The sequence below is a fragment of the Balearica regulorum genome, chromosome 3, assembly GCF_011004875.1.
Source record: "Balearica regulorum gibbericeps isolate bBalReg1 chromosome 3, bBalReg1.pri, whole genome shotgun sequence".
NCBI lineage: Eukaryota > Metazoa > Chordata > Aves > Gruiformes > Gruidae > Balearica > Balearica regulorum.
The window spans coordinates 95,683,073-95,702,525 of record NC_046186.1 but is presented as its reverse complement, the minus strand read 5'-3'; the positions used below and the strand labels follow the sequence as shown (position 1 = coordinate 95,702,525).

Sequence of the window (19,453 nt, the reverse complement as noted above, 5' to 3'; positions counted from 1 at the left end):
AGCCTCCTCATACCCAGCTTCCACAATGTGGGTATATTTACCTGAACTGGGCAGTTGAGAACGATGTCAGCCATGAAATCAAATGAGTCAGCTTTCTGGTCTACAGGCTGTAACTAGAAAGGAAGACACAAAAACCCCCCTATTTTGTAACCATGTTGGCTCATCTTACATTTGTATAACAATCCTAATCCAAAAAGAACCTAAATATACCTCCCAAATTTATATAAAGCTGCCTGTATTTACAGACCTTGATTTACCCAAGGCTGAAATGCATCCACTTCTCAGAAAGAACATGGCAACTGCATAACAAAACAACAACTCTAGAAAGAAGCTTAAAATGGGAAGTGGAAAGCTACACTGGATCAGTTTAAACTCCTGGAGGATTTTGGCAGGCACATGAAGTACCTTGGAATTTCGCCAGAAGGCAAGGTCGTAAACTCTCTTCTCTTGCATAAAAGACAAGACACTAAGACTCCCTCAGTTTTTATAGCTAAGCTGCATGATGGCATCTCCAACAAAAGGCTGTTTATGCGTAGAAGATTAAACGAAATTTAATTAGAGGTACTGCTTGATGATCGCAAACAATCATGTCAGCTGTTAAGATGTTACCCCATAGTATATAGAAGTTACCATCCAGGATCTGAGATACTGCCTCTGACTGCACGCACACTCCTACTGCACTGCAACGCTAAGTAAAATGGGTTTGCTTAAGCAATCTTTAACGACTCATTTTTATTGACCTTTACTCATTTCTAAAGGTAGTAAAAGTAAACTGAATTAAAGCCACTTTAATTCCTAATGAAACATTCACAACACATGGATTTAAAACAAACTTCTAAGTAATCCATTTTAAACTGATGTGTGCACTTAGAATTCTTTATTTGGTGGTTTCCCATACCAGCCCATAGAAATATCATCCTTGCTGAATACTGTCCTGCCTTTCGTGACAATGGGCAAAGTAGACTTGAAGTCACTCAGTTGATATCATGAATGACTGTGATCATGCACTCTCTCCTCCCCACGCGCTTTAAGAAGCAGGAGATTCTAGGCTGAGGACAGCACCAAAACCAGAGTGTACCCAATTAGTTAGGAAGAAACAAACACAAGGCCCAGGGCTATCCAGGCCTTCATTGCAATGTTTATTACAGAGATTATTTTAATAGGAGCCAGGTCTAAGTAAAGACCACACATTATATGCAGAGCCTGTCACCTTACCACAGCATTCCAGAGAGCCTTGGCAAGCTGAGAATGGCCTTTCTGGCTTGGATGGAAGCAGTCAGGTGAAAAGTAGGAGACATCTGGATGTCCATCCTACAAATGAAAGTGTAAAGGACATCTGAGTGCAGAAGAATCCACATGGCTCCAACTTGGGGTTGCTGAAGCCAAATCAGAGCCAGTAATGGGAGGTTCATGCTACTTGTTCTTGCTGCTCCAATGAGGAAAGTCTCATGATTACCTGTGATATAAATGAGCTACCAGAAACACTTAACTAGAGATGCTTATGTGCCTCCAAGGGCAGATCCACCCAGAAGTAGCAAAACCACCATTTTCAACTACGTGTCTAGTTCCTCTTCGGGTTCTGCAATAAAGATGGATTCCTCTCCTCAGCACATCATCAGAACTGGCGCCACAGGCACCAGTGTGCTCTGCAGTACATATACATGTTAACAAGCATGTTACAGATACTTTACTAGAAGAAACAGAGCCCATCTGCTTTTTCACAGCTGTGTCAGTTCTGAAAGTTTGAAAGGAGCAAGAAGCAAGTAAAAGTGTTCGAGGGAAGGCAGCCAGGCTGACTGAGCACACCAGTACAGTCTCTTTTCTGAGCAAAGCTGTACTTTAATACAGATACTGAAGGAAATGGAGTTTGGAAATTTAAATATCTTGGCTTTCATGTGAGTACTGAGATGAAAAAGAGCTTAGGTCACAGATGACTGAAACGTTTTTTGGTCAGAGGAGTCCTTACTCAAAACTGGAGCAGGTTTTGATTCAGTGTGGTTGGGCTAGCTTATTACAGGACTACTACCAAAATTTGCATCTATATTGATCTTTTGCCAAGTTTAGAGGCAGATTTTTCAGTTCAGGAACATCTGAATATTGTGTGAGATAAAAAGAAAAAAACAGCATCCTGAACTTTCTTAAAATCTGAACTAATGCTTGTGAGACTATAAAAAAGTTCAGAAATATTTTGCTGCTGCTGTTTTTATTTCTGTGTTCCCTACCTCAGTACCAAAACCCCTAGGGATGACTTTTCACGGGAACCACACACACCCCAAAATAAAAAAATAAATAAATAATAAAAAAAAAACCAAGGCCTTTTTTTCCTGTGAAGCTTTCAGTCAGTTTTCCAAATTTGTCTGTAGCAACATCTGAACTTTTCAAACTTGTCACTATTGGCAGCATTTTCAGGATCGCTCCAGTTCAATTATACCAGAGCAATTCCTACTCAATATTTTGCCCCATCTGCTCTTAGTTCCAGGTGAGATGAGGAAGGGCAGATGCATTTGCAAATTAGCAAGTGGAGTTTCAGTTTCAGAGAAGGTTTGGGTCATTTGCTAGATTTATAGTTTACTGAGACTTACCATTCAAGGAACTGAAATATAATTTCCAATAGTATGAAAAAGGGCTCACTGCATAAAACTACTACTTCCACCAGATCATATATAAACTTCTCTGTCTGTCTGACACAGAAGAATGAGTTATGGCACATGAAGAGGAGGTGCTGCTGTAGTCACCAGTGAGCGATGCAGCAATGTTGCTTTAAGAACTGTAACTTAATATCTGTCTTTTAATAATAGTGTTATATTTTCAGAAAGAAAAATATTTATGTACCCTTGAGAACATACACAAACCACTTAATTCAAGTTTTGATTCATTTTCCAAAACAGTAATTCATATCGACAGCACAATATACAAAACGAAGAACTGCTAACTATATGAAGAAATCTGATGTACTATACCAAAAAGGAACAAGTTCATATAAGAAAAGCACAGAACAACTGAAACTATTTTGCATATACCCACACTTAGTCCTTTGCATGCAGAAGTCTCTTTAGATCCTACCTGACCGAGAGGAATCTTGGAATTTTGGAGAAAAGGCTGGATGACCACTGTGAAATTTTCATGAGTATCATATCTGCCAGACTCCACAAGTGTCTGAATGCCAAGCTGCAAAAAACAAACCAAAAATGACCACAAATAATCTGTCAATATCTCTGCATCATAACTGGTTGGGGTTTTTTTGTTGTTGTGGTGGGGTTTTTTGGTTGGCTTTTTTGTTGTTTGTTTGGGGGTTTGTGTTTTGGTTTTTGTTGAGAGTCCAAGAATCAGAAGAAAGCTTTTACTTCTTAACTGAAATAGCCACGGATGTTGGCAAAAGGTGAGCCTTGCAAAGTGGCTGACAAGGCTGGAACACAATACTGTCGGGGACAGGATTTTGATGACTAAACTCCCACCTATCCATCTGTACTAGAAAACAATTTTTTTTTATTTTTTTTTTTTTAAAGAGATTTGCTCCTGGTTTTGGTCATATGGTGTTTTGGATAGCATCAAATTATTTCCTGCTTAGCTCAGAGGGTCCATTTGCGTAAAGTACTGCTATGATATGTTGCTTGGAAATCAAGAGCTCAACTCAATTGGAAATAAAATAACTGCACCACTCTTGATAAACATACCTGGTAAGCTTTGGTGGCTTCTCTCACCATTGTTAAATTTGGTGAGTTTTCTTCTCCTGTGAGAACACAACTACACAGATAACTGTGGGAGAGATTAGAGGAGAAAACATTAATAGAGTTAGAGATCGGAGAATGCAGAAGTCATCCTTTGCCACCCAACATCCTCATGACATGGGAGGAACGAGGAAACCTGTACAGTTGTGTTTCTGTGAAAATATCTTATCGTCCTTGCCATCGTTCATCATTTCAACCCTTAGTCTTATTTTTTGCCTCACATGAATGAGGCTTCTCCAAACCAGTTTGGTTTCACCCCCTGGTATATCAAAGTGATGTACACTGTACGATGATAGTTTGTGCCATTCATTACACCCTGGCGTCCAAAGGCCCTGCAGCCTGACAGAGGTGCATGCTGGTCCCTCTGGAACTAGAAAACAGGTTTTTGAAATTTACTTGCTACATTACCTCTGAGCTCATACCTTTCCAAACAACAATTCCTTTTGCATTCCCAAGACAGAATTTTTCCATGTCTGGAGGGTCAGCAAAGAACGCAAATTACCCATTACAATAAAGCCTCTGAAACAGGAGAAACCTGTCTACTCTGCAAATGCTTCATATTCCCTCAAAAGGCCTGAAAATCCAAATGCTTGTGGACTTCAACCCCACCTTGAGGAACCCTGTATCAATAACTTTAACCCAAGCTCAGTGAAGTGTACATTATGTATCACAGGAAATATTACAGTTTTAGACACGGACAAAACACACAGGTCCTCTGACAATACTTAGGTCAAAGCCAAGAGAAGGCAACACTATCAGGCAGGGTGATGTCAGTTCAAATGATGAGAGAAGCACGGAATAAGAACATGCTTTATCATCATGGACAGTAAGTTCAGGTACAAAAGGAAGTCAAACAAGCCTTACTCTGCCATGTAAGTGGGGCACTGAACTTGAGTATCCACAAACAACTGTCTCAGAGGGAGGAGGTCCATCACTTCAACGAGACTCACTAGAGCTTTTGGAACCTGAAAGGTAAGTCATATTTTAGCTTAGAAGAAACTGGTTATGCAACCCACAGTGCACTTATTTTACCCCAAAGTCCAGCCGTTTGATACCCCTTCCCTTTCTCCACTGGGGGGGGGGGGGGGGGGAGGCAACAAAAGCCCCCCCCCCAACTCCTCCTACTCAGCTTTTGATTCTTTTCCAACACCATGGTCCAGTGTTACTGTATCATTTCAGACAGCACCTCACTATTCTCAGAGAGACAAGGCAAAAGAAGATGCCTTGTCAAAGGAATACGTTTGGTACCAGAATGAAAAAACCCCACGAAAATCAAACAAACAGAATAGCTAGCACCAGTCAATGTACCAGTACGAGCTAGAATGAGAGGACAATTTCACAGCACTTGCCTGCTGGTGCAGAATATCCAGAGTTTCTTGAATCCTTCTGATGAAATTCCCAGCTGAGTAGTGATCCTGATAGAAACAGAAGAGATTACTGCTAAATGGAGACACAAGACATTTTGGTTGGGAAACTGAAGAATCACATTAATTAACTTCCTTTTCTGCCATACAACACTGTGGTCAGTAGGATGTTCTTGCTTTTTCTAGAGAGTAGGGATTTTAAGCATATCAATTAATCTAAAATGTATAAAGACTCAGTGAAATTTTGGATTTAAAATAAACCTTGTTGAGTAGCAGTATATTTAACTCAAATCCACTGGGTCCTTCATGTAAAGATGCAGAAAGGAACTCACTCTGAATGCATGCTGAACAGCAGAAACCAAGCAGCCATAGACATGCTCACAGCCAGCTGATAAGCTCTCATAAAATTAGGTGAAATCATTGCTAGTCAAGGTCATAGTTATAAATAAAGCTATAAAACTTGGCAGCAGCAGCAAAGATGCCTAGCGAGACTCCTGCAGAAGCAGGAAATTTCTCAAGCACAAGGGGTTGCAGGAGAATTGAAAATGCTCACAAGAAGTTAACGTATTAAAGGCAAGAGAGCAAGAGCTGGCAGAGAAAGGTGGCCTCTCCCTGCCACCTGCGCATTCAAGTCCCACGATCTCTTTATGGCAGCCCTAAAGGCTTCTCCATAATCCAGAGAAACATAAAATCCAAATGATAATGAGCACTGCAGCAACTTCCCTCATCCATGCCTCACCTGTTCCTAGCACCTCCCTACACTGTGAGTTATGGGGTGATGACAATTGTAGGACTGGATTAGTGGTAGTTCGAAGCAGTATAATCCTTTCCTGGATGTCTAAAGAGGCCTTGCTAGCAGTACAGCAGTTACCACATCAGAGGAGTAAAGCTTTTCTTCCCTTCCACTTTTTGCTCGTGGTCAAAAGACAGTAGCAAAGACAGTGGTTCTTACCCTGGAGTAAGCCAGAGAGAGCACAACCATCCTACTCTGTTGCTGGTAACTGTTTTTTTATCAGGGCACCGTCAGCAGCAACCAGCATCAAAATATACAGCAGCACACACATAACTCATGCTTTCTCTGTGGAAGCTCTGAGGATCCATGGATTTCCCTTGACATGTTTTTACAGTGACATGACAGTCCCACTACAGTTTCAGTTAACCACTTCTACTCACAGGGTCTTTGCAATAGTTGCACAGATCGTTGCCTCCAATATGCACTGTTATGAGCTTCCAGTCAGCATTGAAGTCGATTCGCTGTGCAATAAGGAAGAAAATAACGTGTCTGAGTTTCTTTGACCTCATGATACACACATGGTATCATTGCAGGTGGATCTGTCACGTGATGCAACACCTGATTCTTTTCATGCTGTAAGATTAAAGGAGTCCCAGACAACTTACAGGATCAGTTTTCATTACTCTCAGGAGATTTCTTGCTTGGGCTGGTAAGTGCCTGTGAAGAAGGACAGCTAGTGAGTGAAAGAAACATCCTTATGGAGAGATCAACATTAATGTTCTTCAGACACCTTAAATCAAGTTGTCAGATATCAGGAGGGTTGAGTGAGGAGACAGTAAAATCCTCATGTTGCCATGATGAAATTACACATTCACATCTTTGTGGAAAGTCAACATCAAATTGAACTTGAATACTGCTTTTACTCAAAATCAGTAATTAATCTGAAACTTCTATGACAGTACACTTTGCACCTAAAACAGCTGAAAAGCCAGACACAGCAACATGTTTGTAAGCAGATGGGCTGTTTAGAACTAGGCTGTTCTCAATCTATTCCTCGTGGACTAAAACAAGAAGGGAATCCCAAGTCTCAATATTTAACTGACCTCTTGAGTGATGTTTGGGCATATACCACAGCTGACCCCCCTGCAAAGCTGAGGTGTTTCAGAGTTCACTGTGTACATCTCCCTCATTTCTGTAGCCTGCACCCAGAGTCAATACTTAATTGTCAATGGTGTAAAACAGCTCTGTGCACACTACATTTCCAGGATACTTAAAGATCCAAGCAACTTTCAAAGTTACTCAGGCAAGTTAAGATGACAGCCTTGCTGTTTTCCAATAGCCAAGCGACCACTTTTTCTCTCTTTTGTATATATACACATACACACATATATATGCCATGAATTCTGAGTTACCTAGACTGAACACTTCAACCTTGTTTGACTGCCCTGACATGTTGATCCTCAAATATGCATAGAAAAGAGAATGTGGTTGGAAAGCTTTGGCCTTCCAGGCAACTCTGTAGCATGGCATGAGCTGCATCTCCCTTCAGGCTCTTGTTAGAAACACTTCACTGACTGTCTATCATTTCTGGAAGCACATCAGCTGACATTAATAAGCATGACACTTGTTTTGTACGGCAACCATAGCTTAGCTCTCCTTTGCAATGTTGTGTTTACTGTAGGAACAGGAGATATTTCTCACCACCCTCCTCCAGCTGAGTACTGATCTAACACTAACATAAGAGAGCATTTACTGGGGAATGAGCTCCGTCATACATCCACTTGTGACACAGACACTGCATGCATGTAATAGTTCTGTTCGCTGTTATCCTTGTTCATAACCTACTTACTGATACGCCAAAGCTATCACAAGCCACAAGTGGTCATGATTTCCGTCTGTTCTTACTGGGGAAACCCGTAAGCTAGGGCATTGACTTCAATATTGTTCCAGAGGAAAACACCCTGTATTGAGCTGACAATCTGCAACACCTTCAATTTCTCATGCAGTCACTGAAGTGCTGATGCATCCTGAGCCAGTGCAGTCAGTAAGATCTAACAACATCTTGAATGAAGCAGTGCCAACAATCATCCATCCTTGAGCTGCAGTCTCCAACAAATTTAGATCTTGATCAACAGAAACAGTTTGCTAATGGGAAACACAGACATTCACAGTTCCTGTCACCTGTTCTCTCCTCTCAGTCTTAAATTCTAAACCTCCTTTTTCCACATAAAATCAGAGATGTCAGCCAGGTTCAGCTTCAGCAACACGCTTCAGATCTAGCTTTAACTCCAGCATGTACGTAAGGTCTTTGGCAATGAATGCAGATAGGTTTAGGAACATTTTGCTGAATGAGACCTGCATTGCTACAGAGCCACCAAGTTCACTAAAGAGCTCTTCAAAGCAGCCACTGACTTCATTCTAAGAAACCCTTACACCTGGTTTCCAAAAGCTGGTAAGGGTGCAGAACTACCTGATTTCAGAAAGGTCCTAGCTCCTCTGGAAAGCAGTTTCCAGACTAGCACCCAAAAGTGAGCCAGGTCAGGTAACAATTCTGAAATACCAGCATTAGCTGGTGTACTCTTTTTGCCCTCTGAATCATAGCAAAATGGCTATTTTTGGCTGATGAAAAATAAATGCTGGATCACATCATCATTCCAGGACCAAATACATAAAGTAAGAAAACATTTCCTTACACGGCAATATATTTCAATATTCAACTAGGATGCGTTCATCTTCTCAGATGCGTCAAGAGCCACAATGTGACATAACCCCAAAAGAAGCATCTCAAAGTTCAGGGATATTAGTGTAGTAGTTTACAGGACTTGACTTTTGCATGCCTTTCTACAAAGAGTTACAAGACAGAGAAACAACAGAAGACTAGCAGAAATCTGACACAATTGTTGTCTGCATCTCCTTGCTGAATGTTTACAAAACATGGTTACAGAACATAGATAGCTCCACTTCATCATATTTATCCAGTTTATCCAGTCCAGCTTCTTGCATAGGAAAAGAGAAGACTAATTGGTATAGATGAAGTAGACAAATTTTCATTAGACTAACATCCATCAACTCATTTCATACGGCTAACAAAGAACTATTTAATAGGATTGCCTTAGTTGCTACTGATGCAAACTGCTTTAAGTCATGTTGGTGACTTAAGAGGTTGTGTATTCTGTCTGAAGTCCTCCTACCACTCCAAAAAAGCCTATTTAGGATTTAACTCATACAAAATACAATGCAGGCACCTATCTCATTCCTTCCTATAACAAGCAAAAGCTGAAGCTAATCTGGATATATGCTGCATATGGATGTATGTTAATAAATTCTCCTGAATGGCTGAATCAGAGCCATAATCCTTGCATGTTTCACTGACGTACGCAGATACATTCAGTCATCACTAGGAAAGAAAATCCCTTCTCTCAAGTATGGGGGGGCTGTAGGATATATCAGGGGACCTAGCAGACTATTTCTGTCAGGAAATCCAAGCATTTACTGTGATTTCTAGTATGAGTCAGAAGTTACTCAAGGCCTACAGGAGAGCAATAAAAATACCTGATAAATCCTAACAATCTTTGCTTAGATACAGCAAATTCAAACACCTCACTTGGCTTTTGAACTTCACTTCCAAGACCTCTTTGGGAAGTAAGAGGAATTTTTTTTAAACAAACGAATTAAGGTCTGGGTAATATCAACTAACAATGTCAGATCCAGGCATGGTCTGCTAGAACCTGTGCCCAAACTATGACTGAATTCCAACAGCCATCTGTTTTGTTAATTAAACAGCACTGACTCTTTCAATAAGAAGCCAGGGATTTCTAGGATAAGCAGTATAGCAAAGCTTAAATCATGCAGCCTCCCAGGTGTGACTAAAAGCAAAGGGCCAAATTCAGATGACTGCAAGACATTACAAACCCTCTTATATTGGCAGAACTAGCTGCAACTGCACCAGGTCTGCAATGCACCAAAACCCATATATGACCATCAGCAATTCTTTCCTCAGATTCCAGACTGTGGCTAGGTTTTTTCCTCTCTCTCGACCACTCTTGCTTGCTTATCCAGAAGCCTGAGGCCAGAATTTTATGGGATATTTCATCTAGTTCTTCCTCCTAGTATCTCTTTACCCATCCACTACAAGTTCATTTTCTGAAAACATCCATGCTCTCAGAGATTTATTGACAGGTAAATAAGTGAATAGATGTTCAAGAAGAAGGGTATAAACCACCACCTCCAAAGACTTTCTGCCAGTTTCCTGCTTGTGGATTTCATAACCAGGACTGTTGGCTTCATTTGAAAGTTCAGCTATGAAATAAGCCCATACATTTAACATGTTTTGAGCCAATTTTCAATTCTAACTAGACTGGTTTTGTTTGCTCTGTTCAGAGCAAGTTGTGACAGCACATGAGACAGTTGAAAGGGAATTAGATGAAGCATCCATCACCTGCAAATGTAAAACAAAAAGCTACATACTCCGCCTGTGCTCCAGGAACTGCCTGGTTAAGGAATGCATTTGAATCATTCTCGCTCCCGGTGCCAATCGAATAGCCCACGATCGCAGCATTGAACTCTCGAAAGATGTCTGAAAAAGGAAGATGACAATGAAGGGAAAATGACTACATCTGCTCCCTGCCTACAGGGACTAGCACACACCAGCGCTGCCACAGTTTGCTCTCTGTCAGCACAGCACAGCTGCTGCAGCCTCCAGTCAACTAGATGCATCCACCAAGCAGTGGCAAGAGGGATCACCAGCTGGCAGCGACTCAGCAGCGTGCTTGCTGTGCCCTGTGTTGTCACCGACAGATAAGATGAGCAGAATTGAGGACTACTGTGTGCAGTTATCTCTCATGTTGTAGTGGTTAAAGCCTAAAATAAATTCTCAGTCATATGATGGTGACTTTGTGAAGCGAGCCTGAAAGGGACTTCAGCCCAGCAGAAGCAGATCTCAGAATCTGGGTCTGCTTCACGGCTGTGCAAAATCTCATACTACTGACAAATATGAAGAAGAAAGCCTCAGATGCATGGTTCTGATGAAATCCCACCACGTTCTCCACTACTTCCACAGTACTTTCCAAAAGGAAGTTGACAGAGTAATTTGTAGCTGAGAGTGAAAATGGTCACATCGTAAACTATAAAGGTTACCTTCTTCTCAAAGACTGAATTTAACCACATTTCAATGAAGGCTTTCCAGTGAATCAATTAATTGCTGCTTCTGATTATATTATTGTTACATTCTGTTTACACAGACAAACAAAACCGAAGGACAGTTTACTGGCCCTCTTTAAATGGGAGTTTATTACAGCTCATCCAAACAGAAACTCAAGTGGCTTTACATTAACAATAGACTGAGCTATAAGAAGTTGCACGTTTCAGTGAAGAGAAAGTTAAAATTATTCCCCTCAGGTTACATGTACAAGTAGTCAGCTTTATTTACCAAAGAGGTCTGCTCCATGCAAACATCTCTTTTTGCAAAAAGCTGTGATGGAATATTTATTACAAGCAAATCACAGAATCATAGAATGGTTTGGGTTGGAAGGAACCTTAAAGATCATCTAGTTCCAACCCCCTTGCCATGGGCAGGGACACCCTCACCTAGACCTGGTTGCTCAAAGCCCCATCCAACCTGGCCTTGAACACTTCCAGGGATGGGGCATCCACAACCTCTCTGGGCAACCTGTTCCAGTACCTCACCACCCTCACAGTACAGAATTTCTTTCTAACATCTAATCTAAATCGACCCTCCTTCAGCTTAAAGCCATTACCCTTCATCCTATCACTACGTGCCCTTGTAAACAGCCCCTCTCCAGCTTTCTTGTAAGGCCCTTTAGGTACTGGAAGGTGGCTATAAGGTCTCCCTGAAGCCTTCTCTTCTCCAGGCTGAACAGCCCCAACTCTCTCAGCCTGTCCTCACAGGAGAGGTGCTCCAGCCCTCTGACCATCTTTGTGGCCTTTCTCTGGACTGGCTCCAACAGGTCCATGTCTTTCTTGTACTGGGGCCCCCAGAGCTGGACACAGTACTCCAGGTTGGGTCTCATGAGAGCAGAGTAGAAATGTTAATTACATCACAAGCATGGACGTAGCAAGCTTATTTAGAAATTCAAATAACACTCACTAAGCAGTTGAAAAGGGAGAGGGAAAAGAAAGGAAGGGAATTTCTAGCTGCTTCTCAGCTTCACCGATGAAGCCAACTTTTTATTCATTAGTCCTAGGATATTCTTTCTTTGAAAGGTAGTTCTTGTTAATTACGCTAAACCAGCTTTGAAATACTTAAAGAGCTCTCTGTGAACATATAAGAAATCAGCCCATTCCCCCTCTCCAATCTTGCCAATTAGATCCAGCAAAACATTTACTTACTAGGTAGAGTTGTCACGTTCTCTAATGACATATCTCCTCCAATACTAAAATGAGAAAGAGAATCCCAGTCACTCATCTCTTAGCTGGACACAGACAATAAGCAAAGTGAAAACCTACCACACATCGTGAGAAAAAGTGAAGGGTTTTTAATTTGGTAACTATCAATCTATGAGATTATGTGGAGAGGACAGAAGGGGAAGTGCTCTTGGAGAGAATGGCTGAGGTTTCAGTGGTAAAGATGCTTGTCAGAAGGATTTAATGATCTTGCAGCTGTACAGGGGTGTAGTCAATCATTATGAAACAGCAGAAAAATTCCCAGGACAGCTATATACTTGAATGATTGAGCCCTAAGGTACTGCAGATTAGAAGGTTGACTTTGAGGCCAGTTCCAGCCTCATGAAGCCACTATAAGGCAGCATGAAACCACCAGCCCCTGGATGACAAGAGAACTGCAGCAGCAGCTCCTCATTCTCTTCTCCTGCTTCCTTCACAGGGGTATGTTCTCTCCAGCTTTTCAATTGGTGGGACATACTGAGGCCACACTGTGGCTTACGGAGAGGTGTTAGGACAGTACAGAACTGCTTTAGTCAATGTCAATTGAGCTACATCATCACACAAAAAAAATTTAGTCTTTTACAACTGTGTGCTGCATGTGGTAAAAGTTCTCTGGTTAAACAAACTGTTTTCCATGGTGCTATACAAAAAGTTCAGAAATAGTAAACTTTGAGAAGTCCCAAAAGCAACCAGTTCTGACTTGTTTGTTCCAGTGATTTTTCTCCAGGTTTTTAGATTTCCAATTTGCCATCCCACCATAGAAATACAAACTATCACAAGCAAAGATGAAAGCATGAGAGAAGTCAAAAGGCTGGCTTAAAATCTATTGCTGAAAACATTTTCTGTGAAGCCACCCTTATGACAAACCCTGGATCTTGATACATCTTCACAAGAAATGCTAGCCCAAGAAGCAACTTTTTTCCCACCTTTCTGACAGCTGAAAGCCCCAATAGATGTGGAAGAGAATATTCTTTACAGGAGAGAATACACATCTCCTTGTCACCTTGGCTGAAGACTTACCTCCAAGACAGTCCCCGGTATTCAATGTCCAAATCCAGGAGATTATCTGAGGCAATTCCTGTACCAGCCTAGATGTTATTTTTCATTAACCAAATGAAATTAATACACAATTACTAACACAATAGTCATTCATGCATAGGCATTTTATTTACTTTTGAATGCATCTGTTCAGAAGCTTTAGAAGGCATCTGGCTTTTCCCCAACCTTCTTCCTGAAGAATGCATCAATACCTTTTGTAATAGTTTACAAGCATCATGTTGTATATGACGCACAAAATATATGATGAAGCTGTGGAACAAAGGCTTTTTTCTCACAAGTCTAGATGACTGAATAATTCATTTACAGTTCCATTACTCAAGAATGATGAAAACGTCTCAAACGCACACAATGAAACTTTTTGGCTAACAATAAGGAGCACTATACAAATTCAACAGAGAAAACAAACATATCTCAGAAAGAAGCACCATAATACTTCTACACCGATTTGAAAAGTATTGTGCTAAATGGCAAGAATTATAGTAGTACTACAGCAAGGAGGGAAGCACTCTCTACACCTACCCTGAAGAACGAGGCAAGCTGGCTACTACATCCCTCCTAAAACACCACCAGAATTCAGAAGCAGAGTGTCTGCCAGCTGTGATACTATAGTTTCATGTCAAATTTGGGTACGGGGTAGTAGTTCAGTGCAGCACAAGATCAGGCAGACTATTTGCTGCTACCCCAAAGTAAACCATAATACTACATTTTCTTCTATGTATAAGCTTCATTGAATTAATGGAAGACTGGTGTTCAGAGTAACTATGCATGGGCCAAGTGCAGCTCTGAGACAGCAATGCGTCACTGCACTTTATATGAAAGCAGATTTTATTCTCAGTTCCTACAGACTATACTTAGAAGCAGAAACACCTGCAGAGTTCTGGATATTATAATATGGCAGCCACAGCTATATACAGAATATCTTTCATTTGTCAATATTGCAGGTTTGCATTCAAATGCTTCTATTTATTTCAGTAGCCTCCTGTGTGTAGGAGTTTTAGCACCATGCCTGCCAGAGAGTTGTAAAGGCTTCATGGTTTGTACACACAATGTCTTTGTTAAGGCTCAGATTTAAAGAAACCTATGTTCCAATTAAGTCTTTCTGCCCAGTGTTTCCTTTGAGCTGGCTGTAGAGTTTCAGTCTTTGACCAGTATGAGAACATTAGGCAGAAAGACATAATTGGAATATAGGATGTCTAGATCTTGAGACATATTCCTTCTAGGCTACCAAAGATAATAATCGTCAGGAAGAATTACATCTTGATAAAGAAATTAGCTATATGTTAAAACAGCCACAATAAAAAGAGTGAATGTATTCTGAAATGGATAAAGTCAGAGGGCTCTCACCCCTGTACATCCTTATCTCATTAATGCTAAAATGAATAAAATGCTATTATTCGACATCCTTTAGTCACGCACTGTTCCTGAAAGAACCAAGGCAAAAGAACAGGTTCACCAGTCTGTTCCTATTCAGAAAAACTTTAAAAACCACAGTAACCTAAGGCTTGTGCTATGTCCCATTAGTTTCAATAGCATCTGATCTCTTCTGTCGCCAATTCAGCAAACTATTTAAGCACCTCTTTAAAGGATTTGCCTGTATTTTTGCGTGAGTTCAAAGGCATGTGATACGTGCGTGGGGGGAAACAGAGTGCTGGAGAACTGACACTTTCTTTCTTGTTCTAGCTGCTAGTTCTATTATCATCCGTGAATGAATGGATCTTTGCTTCTAGGTACAACAGCTATTTCCCCTCCACTGAAGCAGATGCATGTTTGTAGTTTTACCAAGAGAACAGTAAAAACATTATCTTCTTACCGTCAAAGAATCCCCAAGGGCTGCTATAATTTTCACATCAGCTGGCTTTAGGGAATGCACTGCAAAGGAAAGAGATACAGTTGAACCTGAGTAGGAAATAGCTACTCTCTTTCACCACTGTATATATGAAACATGCCATTGTGTATTTTGACGCTCAGACGTGTTGTTTTTGCAACACCCAGGAGCTCTCTCCAGCTCATCTCATGTGGTTGTAGCAGCAGCATATGCATATTATTCAGCATCTCAATGGTTAACATTGCTACTGAAAAGACAGAAGAGCAAGGTGCAAATAACACTAAGTTGCAAACAATATCCAGCATCAAAATGAATGTAAAACATTGCAGTATTAGACAAAGCAGGAATGGCATATTAAAGCTGTAAGAAGGCAGAGAAGGACTAAGAAGACAATATAAAGTTACTTGAAAAACTGAATACTGCTATGTCCTAGACTAACATGCATGAAGCTGGATTTCCAGTTTCCTTTCCCAAGATTTAGGTGGTATCACTCATAGGCTAGGTCAGCATACAAATCTGGATTTTATCACAAGATATTTTGAAGTTCTCCACTGGCAGTGAGTTAAGTGGAGCTACTGAGTCAGAATGTTACCTTGTGTGACAGTATGGCATTGTATCTATTAAGCAACTGCTGAAAAACATGACATCTTTTCCAAGCAGTATTTTTCACAGTCCAGCAGTCATTTCAGCAAAAATAAAAACTCATCTTGAAGGACAGTTAAAGGTAATTCAGTCTCTTAACATAAAACAGCCAGACTACCTGAAGTTGCAGGAGGGGAGGATGGAGACCTGTCCTCACATAGCAGCTGGCTTCCATAATTCTAAAAAGAAGAAAGCTGAATAGCATTTGGCTAGCAAATACAATCAGTAGTAACTAGGATCTTCCTAGTAGAGGCCAGGTGGATAAACCAGAGCCTGTTTAGCATGTAATCAACCAGACAGGTCTTGGTTGTTCAATTCAGTACTCATATTCAGTATTGCTCGGATTAGAGTAGCATCCTGTACTGACAACCATGCTGTCTCAGCATGTGTCCTTACAGGTGTTTCTGGATGCATTTTGCCTAACTCAGGGAGTGCTTTACTGTTCCATGCCATGCACTCAGCCTCCAAAACCCCTTCGGCCAAAGGCTGATTTCACCTGTGGTGCAGAGCATGACTCATCTGGTTACCACAGAGGAACAGATGCGTCAGAATAACAGTGGAACGGTGATGTTGACACTTACTAGAGTTTGGTTAGGGTATGTGTAATTACTGTTCTTATATGTCCTCAGGAATGGCTCAGCCTACAAAACAAGGCAAAAAAGTCAATGCAAAGCATCAGAAGAATACATGGAGATTTCCATTCCCCCAACCATCAGTTCTTAGATGTCTGCAGATGACTAACAGCTTGATGCAAATGAAGTGTAAACCTGGGGCAATATTTTTATACAGCCAGAACTTACAGAATACACTCAGGATCCTGTAGTCTGTGATTAATAAGAAGCTTGTGGTCCCACTCAAAGTAGTCCCAGTGACCACTGCAGAGCTGTGCTGACTGGTGCCATTGTTGTTCTGTTTCCCACACTGAAGCTCTGTCATCCAGTGTGGATACTTGATGATCTTTGACTAGGTAGGCCAAACACCCTTTCCTTGTGTTTCAGCCAACTGTGATGTGTGACTGCGAGGAAACTTACTCCTATGACAAGCTTGCCCTCCAGCTCATGGGGGAGCGCTCATACTGCTACCGGTGGCAGTGGCACAAACTATGTGGGGAAGAGTCAGACCCCCCCTCATGGAGACAATGCTCCAGGCAGTTGGTAAAGACTCACACAGACTCCCAGCCACCCCTAGCACCTCCACGTAAACACACTCTTGTAACTTACCTCACTTGGACATTTGAGAACAATCTCATCTTCTATTTGCTGATTATCTGTCTTTTTCCCTAAGGGTTCTAGCTGTGGGGAAAAAGGGGGGTGCATGGAAGAAAAGTGAACAAGTATGAGTGAGCAACAGGTAACGCTGTGCTACCAGCCACTGGAAACCACCTCTGCAGCACAGAAAGACAACTGCAGTGCACTGCACCTGTGCTGGCAGCTGCCACCATGCACTGTTTCTTTGCATGCTGAAGAGTCTAATTCCCATACACCACGAATGTGGCCTGATGATCAACATGCCAAGAAGGCATCATGTCCCTGAGAGAAGTCCCAACATCCCAAGCCTTAACATACCCTGAGATTTACTGGTTTGATATGACTGGTTTAACAGTTCAGGTGACCTTTCTTCACATGATCGCATTTTCCTTTGTAAACACAATTAAGTGTTCAGAAGAGATAGGGCTAGCTTCCTAGTAGCTCCCTGCGGGTTTTTTTGTTGCCAAGGATAGGAAGGAGTGGACAAGGAGTGACCAATATAACCTCTACAAATCTTACCATATTGTTCCACAAAGCACGTGCAGCCTGGGAATGAGACTTCTGGCTGAAGTGGAAACAGTCTGGGGCAAAATATGAGCTGTCCGGTAACCCCTCCTAGAGAACAAGACGGGTGCTGTCACAGAGGCAGTAAATATGCAACAAGCTGTGCATAATCCCCTCTTTCTTCCAGCGAGATATCCCAGCTCACTTCAAAGCAAAGTAGCTGCAAAGGCCTCCGAGGCCAAGAGAATTAAACCAGGCTAGAGAACACTAGTAACTCAAAACTAAGAAGCCTTTTAAAGCTTTTTATTACTTTGGAAATCCTGTATTAACTTATACACACCACTATGACTCTGGGTATGGAATACCTGGGCACAGATATTGATTGTATTCTTTAATTCCCCTAATATTCACACATTATAGTCTTTTGAAGCACGTGGGTTTTCATACTACAAGTCATTTACCAAAGTACTGGAAGGGACTTTGTGATGTATGGTGGATATAGGGCGATGCTTCCTGGTGAAGACTTTGAACTAAATATCTACCGTGTGGTTGTCTCATTGCAGTGGAATAGACTCAGTGCCCCAAATCGTGTCTTCAAGGTCTGTATTCCTGTGGCCCATTATCTCTAAGTTATTCTACACGCATTTTCTGCAATTTTGGATGTTAACTTAACTGAATATAATAATTATTAGGCCAGAAAACTGCTGGTCACTTTTACAGCCAAGACAATTTTGAAAAGTCAGTGGAATTGCACCAAAGTTTAATGTAGGGGCAGTTTTTTGGGTTGTTTTTACCTGTGTTTTTGGCATGTTCACATTCATCAGAAATGGCTGCATAACCACTGTGAAATCATCTGTAGTGTCATACCTTCCGCTCTCCACTAACTGGCGGGTTCTCTCCTAAAAAGTCAAAGAAAAGTTGTCACCATTCCTTCTTTTATGTTCAGCTCATCAAGTCATTCCATTCATCTACATCTCAACCCAGAGGTTCCCCCTCCCTAATGCAGAAACCCAGACAAGGCCATGGTTTCTAGCTTGTGCCAGGCAGCCAAAGCAGCCATCTTTTTGAAATATGAATCCTGGGCTTCTTTGCAGAGAGGCAGCCTGGGGATGGCTGCCTGATGGACATGGGCAAGCAACCTGCTCAGTAATTAGATTTTCTGTCAAAAAGATGTTCTTCCAGAATCACTGAAGTATTTTTGGTTTGGCTGAAAGCCCATGCCCAAAATTTGTTCCTGAGTTATCACATTCTTTGACTTAATCTGATCTCTAACAAGACAAGTGATCAAAAAACTGTTGGCTCTCTGACATACTCTACTTTCAATGGCTCTCTAACACTTTTTCTTCTCATCTGTTTTGTTGTTTTAGTGAATCAGAATTGTAAAGATCTTGAGCCTACTCCCATCTCCCCCTCACCTTTTTTTTTTAAATAACAACTAAAAATATGTCATTAAAATGAGTGGAAACTGTCCCCCACCTCCACATATTTGCCCCTCTGTGGTCCCTTGATCAACAGGAGGATAACATTAAATCTGTAACAAATGTCACGTGCCTTACCTGATATCTTCTGTTAAAGTAGACCAACTTCTTTAACTCGTTGGAATTGTCCTCAGGATTTATGACACAAGAGCATAGGAGCCTGTGGGATGAGAGCATGGCGCTAAGATCCGCTCCTCTTTTTTCTCCCATTCCCAAGCTGAGAAGCAAGTCAAGTTTCTGTGAATTCATGTTGGCTGCCTTTATCCTTCCCTGGAATTTTGATCCTTCTAGCACAATTTTTTTCTTCTGATGCTCCCTCTCCTTGGGCACACCTCATTATTACTCGACAAATCCAAATGAGGAAAAGGACTCCTTTTAAAAATCCTGTCATATGATCACAGTAAAGAATCCCTGAGAGAGCTCTTAGAGAAATATCTCCCAGGGAGATGCAGTTGATACATATAAAGTATA

General features: G+C 41.3%; 1 protein-coding gene across 1 annotated transcript in view; it reads right to left on the bottom strand.

Moving 5' to 3' along the window:
* Window positions 1-19,453, bottom strand: part of PLB1 (phospholipase B1) — a 78,032-nt gene that overhangs the window by 22,676 nt on the left and 35,903 nt on the right. The window contains exons 26-43 of the mRNA XM_075750000.1: window positions 19,061-19,142; window positions 18,299-18,403; window positions 17,520-17,615; window positions 16,974-17,045; window positions 16,335-16,394; window positions 15,872-15,932; window positions 15,097-15,155; window positions 13,248-13,315; window positions 12,174-12,217; window positions 10,293-10,401; window positions 6,491-6,542; window positions 6,266-6,346; window positions 5,078-5,143; window positions 4,593-4,693; window positions 3,675-3,756; window positions 3,064-3,168; window positions 1,216-1,311; window positions 42-113 (exon numbers count right to left, since the gene is read on the bottom strand). Of these exons, the coding sequence (XP_075606115.1) occupies window positions 42-113; window positions 1,216-1,311; window positions 3,064-3,168; window positions 3,675-3,756; window positions 4,593-4,693; window positions 5,078-5,143; window positions 6,266-6,346; window positions 6,491-6,542; window positions 10,293-10,401; window positions 12,174-12,217; window positions 13,248-13,315; window positions 15,097-15,155; window positions 15,872-15,932; window positions 16,335-16,394; window positions 16,974-17,045; window positions 17,520-17,615; window positions 18,299-18,403; window positions 19,061-19,142 (1,411 nt within the window). The remainder of the gene's footprint in view (window positions 1-41; window positions 114-1,215; window positions 1,312-3,063; window positions 3,169-3,674; window positions 3,757-4,592; window positions 4,694-5,077; window positions 5,144-6,265; window positions 6,347-6,490; window positions 6,543-10,292; window positions 10,402-12,173; window positions 12,218-13,247; window positions 13,316-15,096; window positions 15,156-15,871; window positions 15,933-16,334; window positions 16,395-16,973; window positions 17,046-17,519; window positions 17,616-18,298; window positions 18,404-19,060; window positions 19,143-19,453) is intronic.